Below are 12,756 nucleotides of genomic sequence, written 5' to 3'. Positions count from 1 at the left end.
GGGTTGTCCCACTAACCAAGATCAAGGGGGAACAGAAGTAGTTGCACATTAGGGACATGCCTGAGTTACCAACAAAGGCAAATTCCCTTTGTAGGAAAACTTTCCACTCACCAGTTTGGGCCCATTGAGTGCCCACAGATCAAGCAATAAGATCACAAATATCAGTAAACTCACAAGAAGGAAAGCCACTGAAACTTTGCATCAACAGCAGTAATAAAAACCAGATTTATTTATTTATTTGCATGAATTGTTCTGGAGAAAAATAGAGGATACAATCAGAAAAGAGAAAACCTACTCTCTATGTTCATGGGATATGCATTTCCTAGAAAAATTAATCTCATTTCCAACTACCTTTTGAAGGGGTGAGAAAAAATGATATTCTACAGGCCCGAGATAAAAAGATGAAAAATGCCACTAAGATCCACTAGTTATCACTTCACTTATATATAGAATACACAGAAACCAGAGGGTCAGACAAAGAGAAACTTTAAAACCAACCCTTGAAAACTGACCATAAATCTGAGGCATCCAGGAGGGGAAGGAGAGCAGTGCGAAAGACTATGGTGGAGGATTATGGGTGCTCTTGTGGTGGGAAGGCTGTTGTCAACACACCTGATGGGGGGAAATCCTATACTGTCAAAAAATTAACAAGGATGTAAAACAATCGTACTTCATTAAAAATTTTTCCCAAAAAATCCATCAGTTAGGGCCTCCCTGGTGGCGCAAGGGGTTAAGATGCAACCTATGCAACCTATGAAACTATCTGCAGCCACTGTAGCACGAGTTCGATCCCCAGCCAGGGAGATGACCCACATGGCTCAGCAGACCTCTCCTGACTTGCCCGCTGCTCCCCTCAGCAGTGTGTTACAGTCTGCCTGTGCTGTTCCCCACTCTGTCTCTAGCGAATCCTCTCACCCCCACACCTCTGGCCTATACCCCAGTTCTTGTATGTATAAATAAATAAATCTTTTTTAAAAAATCCATCAGTTAATGCTGAAATAAAAAAATCTATCAGTTAATGCTGAAATGGCAGCCCAGAATGATTCAGTATTATGATAACTGAGATTTCTTCTTACGTTCCAAAGTATGTGTGTATGTTCATAATAATTTTTTCATGTAACAAAAAATTAAGGTTCTACTTACCTCCAAAAGCTTCTGTGATTGCCATGCTTTCAATTCCACCTCCTAGCAACTTACTGGAAATAGAAAGTAAGCATTAGCAATAGGAACAGAAATAGACACATCAAGAAAAGAGAAAGTACTAATATACTTAGCAACACGTCTGCCTATTTATCCATCCATCCATACATACATACATACATCCAACATGAAAAGGAATTCCTGGCTGAACAAAATGGCACTCTGTTTGTTTAGATCACTGGTTCTACTCTGTATGGGCAGGTGGATCAACAAAACAATGTATAAGCCCTGCTGTTCTTACTTCTGGTTACCAATGGGAATGGACTAAATAGGCTTTATGGTTCATTTTTCTTTAGAACTGAAATGGAGTTTGAATAAATGGTCTTAGTTACTAACTAGGTTATTCATATTGTGCTGGAACTATGTTTCTGAAAGTCAACTAGCTATTATTCAATTTTTAAAATATAGTAAGAAACAGTCTCCAAATACATGTTTGGAGAATCCAGTGACTATCACCATGATTTGGCTTATCTCACACAAACCAAATTCTATGAAGAACATGTCAGACTAGGAAATATTAAAAGATGTTATAGGTAATGCTAGCAGTTACATTAACTGTCAGATTTTGACAGCATACATTTAATCGGTAACTCAGTGTTATCGTGCATTTAATATTCTTGATGTGAAAAGACCTGTACTTAAGTCATTATCTCATTCATTTATCTTAAACAGATTTTACACATTCATTTGAAACAAATTCACTTGCAGCAAATATTAATTGTGTTAACTCTACTGAGACTTGGAAGGGGTACTTTAAAAAATTTTGTTGTTTCTATGAGCCTGAATTTTGGGACATATCACAAATCAGATAAAGATTTAAGAGACAGTTAATGAAATAGTTCTACATTTACATGTCTTAAGAGAGCAATTTAAATATATATGGAAGCAATAGTAGGAAGTTATCTACAAATTTAGTGAGGACTTCAATGATAAGAAAAATCTAGATACTGACCTTCATAACTTGAATCTAAAGGACAAGGGCTAAGAGATCACCCCTTTGGAGAACATGAACTTAGAGATCCTATAAGCCTAGCAGCTATGAAAGAGAGCTTTACTTGAGAGCTTTATTTCCTCATCTTGACAAAAATCACCTAAAAGCCTATACAGCTCTGGAAAATCTCAGAGAAAATTTCTGGTTGATACGTAATCTTAATCAGCTGAAAAAAAGTAACCACAAAATTTACCTGACAGGGTACCCCTAAGTTATTTGGAATGGCATAATTGTTCCCTTTGTGAAACTCAAGAAAATTCAAAATTAAATATAGAAATAGTGTTTTTAAATCTAGGGAGAGTTAAAAATAGAGACACAAATCAAACCCACAGATTACTATTTTCATATTAAATTTGGGAATATCTGTGTGTATTTGGCATTTCAGAACTTTTAAAGTTTAAGAGAATTTGACCTTTTTTATAATAACAAATTAACCTCTAATTAATTAAATGATATAGACCTGAAGTTTTTAAATTGATAACTAAGTTTATATGAGGTATTTGAATATTTAAGAGTGCCTAAACTCACTATACTTGTAATTTTATGTTACTAGATTTACAAAAGACTCTTAGGTAACTAGAAGATCTAATATTTAGGTAGTTACTAAAGGAAATATAACATTAAATTTCTAATTAATTATAATGTAAAATGTCTAAGAGAATTTAGTTAACTATATTACAAAAGCCCCATTAAAATCTGATAGATTTATAAAGGACTTGCTCCTGAAAGAAAAAATACATAACATTTTAATAAATCAAATATTAATTTTTAATATCTTAAAAATTAAGATCCTGAGTAATCTTTTTTGTGCCCCAAACACATCAAGGATACCAGAAAACTCACAATGACAGTGTCAAGTGACAAAAGCAAAGCCATTTAGTTTGGGGGGGTACATTGCCTCAGGGTCCACTGTACCTAAGGGATGTGGGGTTATAGCAAATTTTACAGTGTCCTATAAGGGGTAATGTGGAAAAAGAACATGACTGAGTAGGAAAGTGGGGATTTCCCCATAAGGCTAGCAGGTCCTATTTTTTAAGTTAAAGTAAACTAGCTAAAGTTGGAGGATTGTAATTAGTGTACATTTGATTTCCTTGACAGGTGTTTCTGACTTAAAGCTAGATTTGTGACAGGTATCGTTGTTATCAGCAGTGATAATTCTCTAGCCTGGTGATTCTTCAACCATGAAGTGGTAAAGCAACTGGAGACTGTCAATTGACTGTCAATTGTTATTTGAATCACGCTGTTTGGTGGATCAGCCTGATTTTGACCAATTTGCTTAGGGGTAGGATTTCTCAGACTCTTCCTTAGCTGCTACTTGGAAAAAAGTAGCAACTTAAAATTTGAGACAAAGCTAAGTTAAATCAGTATTTTGTTTTACTGCAGGATTTTAGATCCTTTTAATAGGCTAGTGCACTGTGTAGCTCTAAGAGGAATGTAGAGTAGACTGCATTTCCCCAACTTACTTCATTGTTTATTCATTTAATTAATCATTTGACAAATATTTACTAAACACCTAGACTATGCTAGAGAAGGTTCTATGTACTTCGGGTAAAGTAGTGAATAAAAGACAGAAATCCTTTACCTTCATGGTGCTTATAGTCTAATGAAAAAACAGACAATGAACATAAATAAGTAGACTATATGGTAGTTCACATATTTTGGATTAAAAAAAATTACATCCAGGGCCTCCCTGGTGGCGCAAGGGGTTAAGTCTCAGCACTGTGAAGCTATCCACAGCCACTACAGCACAAGTTTGATGCTATCCCTGGCAAGGGAGCTGACCCACATGGCACAGCAGACCTCTCCTTACTCATCTGCTGCTCCCCTCAGCAGTGTATTTCAGTCAGTCCTTCTGTTCTGCTCCCCACTCTGCCTCTGGTGAAGCCTCTCACCACCCCTCCCCCTGACACCTCTGACCTACACCCCACTTCTTGTATACATAAATAAATAAAACAAATCTTTTTTTTTAATTAGATCCAGAAAGAGAAAAAGGAATGCAGAGGATGAAGGTAGGGAGTTCAAATTTTCAAGAGAAGCAATCAGAGAAGGCCTCTTAAGAAGTGGACATTTTAGCTTCATGAGGAAAGTATGTTCCAGGCAGAGTGGATGCTAAGTGCAAAGACCCTGAGGCAGAGTGTATTTGGCATGTTCTAGGAATAGCAAAGAGGTTATAAAAAATATGAGATACACACTCAAATTCCTGGCTCCCAGTAGTGATATGGAAAACCATCTTCCTCTTCTCACTATACTCAAATGCAGTCAAGAATCCTGGTTCCTGTAGAGATAAAAGGAGAGGTTCAGAAAGGGTATAAGATGACAGTTTTCAAATGCTGCCCAAAGTATATACTTGATCCTCAAGGTATATATCAAGTACTACATATACATTACAGTCATTTGTTTTTGAAGGTAGCACAAAGTCATGGCTTAGGACACAGGCTCTAGAGCCACCTACCAAGGTTCAAAACATGTCTGTCACATTTATTAGTTTCATCATGTGGGATAAACTGTTTAATTGCTGAAGTGAAGCTTCCTCTTTTGGGTTAAATGGGAATAACAGTGTCTCTCAAAGGGTAACTATAAAGATTAAATGAGATATATTTATGGCATAAAACAGAATGGCATTTCACTAAACGATTCAGTTGATTTCATTCAACAATGTCACGCTTCCCTAGCCCTAAAAATTGGAAGGGGTGCAGAAATTCATTTTCACTATTCCTCAGACAATATTTTTCATGTGGTAGATGTACCACTTATTTGCTAAATAATGAGCTACAGATGTGGTAGTGAGACTGCCCTGATGTGACCCAATATATTTCCCTCTTTGTTGTTTTATACTCTGAGAGTGTTTCTTAAACTTTGGAGAATTGAAGAACAAAGGTGGGGAGCAGGTGCGCTCCTACCTCAGTGAATATGAACCTGTGTATTCTTTATTAGCCACTCCAGGTGACTCTGATGCACACAAACGCTTATAACCACTATACTAGGAAATTAACGTCCTCTCTCTCCTTCTTTCTTCATCTCTCAATACCTTTCTCTAAGAATAAACAGCTTTAGCTTAAAAATATCTTTCTCGGGCCTCCCCGGTGGCGCAGCGGTTGAGTGCTGGGTTGCAAAGCTGCCCGCAGCCTCTGCGGCGCCGGTTCGATCCCCGGCTGCTCCCCGGCCACCGGAGGAGGGTCCCACATGGCGCGCAGACCTCTCCTGCCGCCCGCTGCTCCCCTCAGCAGTGTACTCGGTCCTTCTGCCTGCTCTGCTCCCCACTCTGGCTCTGGTGAATTCTCTCACTCTCCCGCGCTTCTGACTGTACCCAGTGCATGTATAAACAAACAAACAAACAAATAAATAAATAAATAAACATGCCTCTATAAAAAAAAAATCTTTCTCTAAGAATAAACAGCTTTAGATAAACTCTGGGAGTAGAAATAGGTGCTTGAGAAGAAGAGGGATTCTTTTCTTCAGAAATGGGAATTAGTTTCCAAAGAAAAGAAGATTACAAAGTAGCAGCTTCCCAGATAGCCTGCAAGTTGTGGAACTGACCTGTGGGACATACTGCCTGAATTTACTCTGAAGCTACAGCAACTGAGCTTTACAATTGGCTCAGAACAGTTCTATTGGCTCTTTTTCAAGTTCAGGACCACACCATCACTTACATCACTCTCATTGCCTCTGGGAAAGGAAACCAAATGGTTGTTGGTGAAGATAAATTCTAAGACTTGCTAGAAAGAGCCCCTAGCAAACAGCTGTAGAAATGGAGACACTTGCTCTTCTGCAAATGAGACTTGGTGATTACCTTTCTGCACATTCCTATTCCCAGAGTTGGTGCCTCTAGTAGTCCCAAAAACTCTACACAAAACTCGAGTTAAAGGCATGTTTTTACTCAGAGCCTCTCAGCTGCATGGGCCTCTCACAGTCCACAGCATATGGTTTACTTTAGCTGAGCTGCTTCAGTGAGCATATTCTTGATCCTGTCTACCTCAACAGCACACATGTAGATCCAATACTTAGTCTTTTTCTAACCCAATTGTCTCTCATCAAATGGCCTGTACCAAGAGAGACCAACATCTTTGAGACAATAAAAGAGGGGGAGGACGGTAAAAAAACAAACATGAGAAGGAAAGGTAGAGAAACAAAAAAAGGTGGGGGGGGGCAATGTAAAGGGACAAAAGTATTGGCAAAATTCATTACCTCCCTGCTGTCCTGGTCTCTTAAACCCTGCTCAATAGCTATTGCTTTGAAACTGAAGTAATAAAAGATGAATATGGGGAATAACATATTGTGATCTACAGGAACTCAGAGTTCCCCCAACAGTTTCTAGTGTTCAGAATGAGAAAGGTTAGAGAGACACTGATGAGCCCTTCTAAATTAAAACAAAGAATGGATTTGCTTACAATAAGTTTGTTGGCTGCCTCTTTAATCTTATCTACTTTTGCTTCTGAAAGCCCTTTGACATTGCACAGGGCTCTTCTTGTCGTCATTTGTATTCCTTTGATGGTGCAGATGCCTACTGACTTCAGTTTCTTAATGTCAGCCACGTTCTGTAAATAAAAGAATGAGTGTAGCAGATTGATGCAATGCCAGCCTGAAAGGCTCCAATACTATGTCTTGTACTTTTGTGTCCATCTCCTTCCACCACGATGCCAATTTTATACAAGCAGCCAGGTGGAACCCACCCACCATGTAGCCAAATGTTCTGGAAATATCTGAGTAGAACATACCCAGCACGCTGCCAAATGTTCTGGCTGTGCCCTGATTTCCCAAGAATGTTAGTGAGACCAAGGCAATGTAACAAGAATTCAAAAAGAAAAGTCTGTTGTTAGAAAAACCAACCATTTTATCACACATTCACCCCCTCAGTTCAGCTCCTTTCTTCTGTAGAACTTCACTACCAATATGTTCTTTAAATTTTTTTTTCTTCTGCTCTTGGAGAATGCAAATTACATCACTAAAGGACCAGGATTTTCTATTGCTCCAATTTTCTAAATCCAACTGAAAGACTGAATGTGAGGGCTTTAAAAGAGAAGTTTTACTATCAGCTGATTGCTGTTGAAATTCAGCTAGCTTGTTATTCAAAGTCTGAATTTCTGCAGGCAACATTATGCTTATTACCTGACATAGAACTGAATTTTCTACTGACAAAGACAGTAGATGTAGATAGCTCTCAACTCCTCCAGATGAACCAGTGGTTTCCAATCTGGAGGGAGCAATTTTTCCGCCTGGTGATGCTGAACAATGTCTGGAGAAATTGTTGGTTGTCACACCTAGAAGGGTGCTACTGTCGTGAAGTGGGGGTTGCTAAACATTCTAAAATGCAAGGGACAACCCCCAACAACAAAGAATCACCCAGTTGCAAATCTCAGTAGGGTCAAAGCTGAGAAACCCTGAATGGGACAATTTCACAGAGCATTGAAAAAAAAAAAATACTTACAATTCCATGTTTTTGTAACAGGTCAATGTCTTGAAACAAAGATTCCTAAAAGATATCGAAAAGAAAAAAATGGAATTTTGATTCTTCATATCCAACTATTTCACATCTTTTAAAGAATCAACTCATTATGAGTCATTCTGAAATGCCTCAAATTCCACTTCCCTAGACAGTCTGCAGTACAATCAAAAAACTTTTTTTTGATGAGAGCATCAGTATTGCAAGGTCTGGGAAGCCCAGTATTTTGTTATGGCCTCTCAACATTTTTAAAATCTCAACCCAAGTAATTAAACAGTTAACCTGTTTTTAAATATGTTTTCTCTACTTTCTTCACCACCAGACCTTGAACTTCTTCCTCTGCCTTTGGTACCAAGAGGCATAGGTGCCAGTATCCCCATACCAGTTGTTAAGTTATTAAAATACTTTCATGCCAGTTGCTAAGTAGCTAATCTTAGTACCCCTTGCAGATCAAGTTGTTACATATTTGTGATACTGACTGCCTCTCTCTAGAGCTATGCTTTATTTCTAATGCAGTTTCTAAAAATAGTAGTAAGAGAGAAGGAACTTCATTTCTGTGGAATGACTGAAATGTCTACATCTTTCAACATCTTAATCATACCTCTTCATCTTGGAAACCTGGCTCTTCCATTACAACTTGATCTTCCTTCATAATGAAAGGTGAGCAGCAGAAAAATAATCAATTCTAGGAAAATAAGAAATATTTAAGAAATAGCAGACATAGTAACAGTGTCAAATCCTTTGCCCAGAAAACTTGATTCTATTTCAAAGTCACAAAGGACCAGGACAATAAGAAACATTTGGTTCAGAAAGACTGGGTTGGCCAATCTTTTTCTGATGGGCATGTGGTATTTTTTTTTGGCCAGTGTCTGTGGGGGTAGGGAGGGTTTCTTTCCTCAAAACTGCTTTTTATCTTTTGTTACATAGTCAGTCATGGCTGCCTAATGACACCTTTACCATTGCTGTTGTGGTAGAATGTTTAGAATTGCCTATTGCTATTAAACCTTTCATGTTTATGTTAACATATCTAAGAACTTTGTATTGTTCTTTCTGTATCCTTCCTCACACCCAGAGCTTAGTCTGTCCTTAATAAATAATTTTATTTTTCTCTTATATGATGACTGCTTTCCTTCTTGCAAATTATGAACAGGCAGTCTTGTAATATTTATCTTTTTCCTTTTTTAGTATTTACTGGCTTCACTTTTTTTTTAAGATTAAAAATGATGGTGAGGACCTCCCTGGTGGTGCAGCAGGTTGAGTGCAGTTCTGTGAAGCTGTCCACAGCCTCTGCAGTGCGGCTTTGATTCCCACCCACTGCGGAGCTACCCACATGGTGCAGCAGAACATGGTGCGGCAGACCTCTCCTGTCTGGCCCACTGCTCCCCTTAGCAGTGTATTTTTTTTTAAAGATTTATTTATTTATGCATACAAGAGCTGGGGTACAGGCAAGAGATGTGGGAGGAGGGTGAGAGGACCCACCAGAGACAGAGTGGGAAACAGAACAGGCAGATTGACTGAAATACACTGCTGAGGGGAGCAGCAGGCGAGACAGGAGAGATCTGCTGCACCATGTGGGTAGCTCCCTGGCAGGCTGGGGATCGAACGTATGCTACAGGATCGAACGTATGCTACAGAGACTGCAGATTGCTTCATAGTGAGGTGCTTAACCCCTTGTGATACCAGGGAGGCCCTCAGCAGTGTATTTCAGTCAGTCTGCCTATTCTGCTCCCCATTCTATCTCTAGTGACTCCTCTCACCCTCCTGTGCCTCTGGCCTGTACCCCAGTGCTTGAATAAATAAATAAATCTTTAAAAATAAATAAATAAATAAATAAATAAATAAATAAATAATCAATCCCTAGAGGTGAGGTAACCTGAGGCTGTTCTTTTGGGGAAAAAAAAATGGTGGATACCCAATATTAATGATACAATATCAGGGTCGATAAGCCGGTAAGTCTTTCACGCCACAGCTACTGTTTTGTTCGTTAGCATGAAACGTGTTCCAAGTTTTGTGGGTCCACGCCAGGCCTCACTGAACACTCAAGAGGCGGTGATGGCCCGGCAGAGGGGAAGAGTCACTGTGGCGGGAGCACGCGGCCCCCCCTAATATTAATAACAGCGCAGTCTCCGAGGCACCCAGGGAGAAGCCAACAGGAAGCTTCTGGAACACTGCCCCTCAGCCATCCAATGAGCTAATAGTCATTGTTCTCCGCTAAACGAAGGTTCTCCTCCATCCCTCTAAGGCAGCATCCCTAAAGCGGGGTCCACGCGGGAAAGGGTGTCGGGGTCACCCTCCACCTCCCTCAGCGGTGGGCCGCTCGCGCCGGCCGCTCATGTTCCTGACGCGCGATTCCCTCCTAAGGCGGCCGAGGACGCCTCCTCAATCTTAGGATTTGATTTGAAATAAGGACGCTGGGATCCCCGGCGACCCCCAGTTTCCTGAGGGCCGCGGGGCGGGTCGCCCGAAGCCACGAGCCCGGACCAGCACCGCCCCCCAACACCACCCAAGGTGGGACGCCTGGGGCCGCCCCTCACTCGTTGCTCAGTTTCCCTTTTTGCCACAAACCCACCTCATACCCGGAGTCTCCCCAAGATTTCTAAGGTGAATCCCTTCGGCCCCCAGCCCGGGCTTGCTAGTCCTCTGGGACTCTGACTCGGAACCGAACTCGGAGACCGTCGCTCGTCGCTGAGCGTCGCGGGCCGCGACCTTTGGCGCCAAACCGCTGGGGCTGGAGAGCGCGCCCGGCGTGGGCGGGGCCCGGCGTGGGCGGGGCCCGGCGTGGGCGGGGCCAGGGCGTGGGCGGGGCCGAGGCCGGTCCTAAAAGTGGGCGTGTCCTGGGCGGAAGGCGAGGGCAGGGTTACCTGTCTGGAACCTTGAAAGGAGCTTCTAGGGTGGTGCTCTGGCGTGAGGGAGGGTGCTGAGGTGGAGCAAGAGCGCTGAGGAGGGCCGCCCTGGTGGCACAAGAGGTTAAGACACAACCTATGAAGCTCTCCGCAGCCACTGCAGCACGAGTTCAATCCTCTGTCAGGGAGATACCCACATGGTGCAGCAGACCTCTCCTGTCGTGGCCGCTGCTCCCCTCAGCAGTGTATTTCAGTCAGTCAGTCTGTTCTGTTCCCTACTCTGTCTCTGCTGAATCCTCTCACCCCCCCCCCCCCACCTCTGGCCTGTACCCTAGTTTTTGTATGCATAAATAAATAAATCTTTAAAAAAAAGTGCTGAGGAGAGGAACTTTGATGGAAGGAAGCTGGGCCCTCCCCTGAGCTGAGGGAGATGCTGAGATCAGGGAGAGGACACTGAGATGGGAGACATTGAAATTAGGGGTGGGGGCTGAAGTGGGCCCTGTGGTGAAAGCATGCTGCTGTGGGAAAGAAGGCCCTAAGATGGGGGCTGTTCTGAGATGAAGAGATGTCACAGAGAAGGAGTTAAGAGGTGGAAGGCATTGGGGTGCAGAGGGATGCTAGGCCTAGGTGACTGACCTGGGGATGACACAGAAAGCTGACCTTGATCAGGACCCTGGGGTTAGGAGGTCAAACCGGGGGCTCTTTTTCACTTGCTCAAGGCTTCTCTTTTCACTCCAGGTTTTTCATACCTGGCTTTATAGTGTGAACCTCATCGTTCAGGGCTCCTAATTTGTCTCTTCCCTGTGAGGCTCTTACCACTTGCCACACTCTTGTCTGTGAGCGAGGCACCCAAGGCCCATTCAGGATGAAGAGTAATTTTTCTTCGCCTTAACTTGAAATTTTAAATAGACCACAGAAGCCAAATATATTTTGGTCCAGCTTTGAAATAGAAATTTTAGACTAGTCTTCATGCCAGCAGAGCCTGTCTCTGGCACATCCTCCTCCACCCCTTAAATGGAGATTGATTGCCGAGGAGAGTCATGAAACATTTGAAAGAGCATCTGTTGAGGTGGAGGCTGGATGTATCTCGGATGAATATCTGTGCAAACAGTTCTTTGGGTTAAAGACTAAGTACAGGGTGACCCTTTTGCTTCAGATTCTGAATCATTTTGCTGGAATAAATAGCAAAAAAATTCCCACAATAGCTGTTGGCAGTTTGTAGGACACCTCTCCCCCACCCAGGTGGATTGTTTAAAGACCTGAGAAATTAAGTGCTATAGTTCTTCAAAATCTGTTATTTTCCAGAAACACAGCCTGCCCTTTGTGTTAAACAGAAATGAATGCCCATTTGTTTGGGCAAACTGGGGAGGGATTGATAGGCTTTCACTGTGAGGCCTCATCCAAAATAATTCTAGTACCTTCAGAACAACTTGTTAGATGGAGACATCAGCTGTACAGAGGAGCTGCAAAGAGCACAGCAAGATGATTTAGGGAAATATAACATATGTAGTTTGGTGTAGTGACAGCTGGGCGAGAGAAATGTTCATAATATTTGAAGGTTGTGTGCCGTACACTTAGAGAAAGAAACAGAAATGAACTTGGTAATGACAAATACATGAAGTGAGGATACAAACCTTGTTTGGATATGAACTTAATAGTTATACATAATTTTCAAATGAATTTTTAAAACCCCAACCCCTGGGTTGTTTAAAAAGTACACTTGATGGATTTTCACTCAAATCAGGACAACAAAAAAAACAACTAGTCTTCATATCATACAAAAATTCTGAATATGATGAAAGTGGCATTTCAAATCAGCAGGGAGATGATGAATTCAATGAATGGTGTTGGAACAACTAGGTAGCCATCTGGAAGAAAAATAAAATTGGAACCATACTTCACACCTACTACCAAAATAAATTCCAGATGGATCAAGAAATTAAATCTGAACAATAAAATAACAAAAGAACTAGAAGAAAACATGAGACCATTTTTTTAAATTATCTCAGAATAAGAAAAATCTTTTAAAGCATGACACAAAACTCAGAAGTCGTAAGACTTCTCAAAAGCACAGTTTCAAAAAATCCTGCTGGGTAAAGAACTACTTTCCTTTCCAAGATACGGAGCAGGGCAAAGTTGGAGCTTGTGTCGGTTGTCAATAGCAATTATGTCCATTAGCTTCCCCAATTTCAAATCCTTCAGCAAGTCCACAAGCTCTCTAAAAAAATTTTAAAGTTTGTGTCATGTTTATGATAGTCTAAATTTTTTTTAAAAAGATTTAT

The 12,756-nt window shown here is 41.2% G+C and overlaps 1 protein-coding gene across 2 annotated transcripts in view; it reads right to left on the bottom strand.

The window, feature by feature from the left end:
* The window catches only part of DMC1 (DNA meiotic recombinase 1), a gene marked incomplete at both ends in the record, with an annotated part of 30,234 nt that extends 21,951 nt beyond the window's left edge, over positions 1-8,283 (bottom strand). For both annotated transcript variants that reach the window (XM_084255081.1, XM_084255082.1), the window contains 5 exons: positions 1,144-1,196; positions 4,384-4,466; positions 6,580-6,726; positions 7,617-7,661; positions 8,233-8,283. In XM_084255081.1, the coding sequence (XP_084111207.1) occupies positions 1,144-1,196; positions 4,384-4,466; positions 6,580-6,726; positions 7,617-7,661; positions 8,233-8,283 (379 nt within the window). The remainder of the gene's footprint in view (positions 1-1,143; positions 1,197-4,383; positions 4,467-6,579; positions 6,727-7,616; positions 7,662-8,232) is intronic.
* Positions 8,284-12,756: the final 4,473 nt, after the last annotated feature.

This window comes from Talpa europaea (assembly GCF_964194135.1).
Source record: "Talpa europaea genome assembly, chromosome: 15".
NCBI classification, from domain to species: Eukaryota; Metazoa; Chordata; class Mammalia; order Eulipotyphla; family Talpidae; genus Talpa; species Talpa europaea.
Note: the sequence above shows the minus strand (reverse complement) of the source record. Positions and strands in the feature narration are given on the sequence as shown.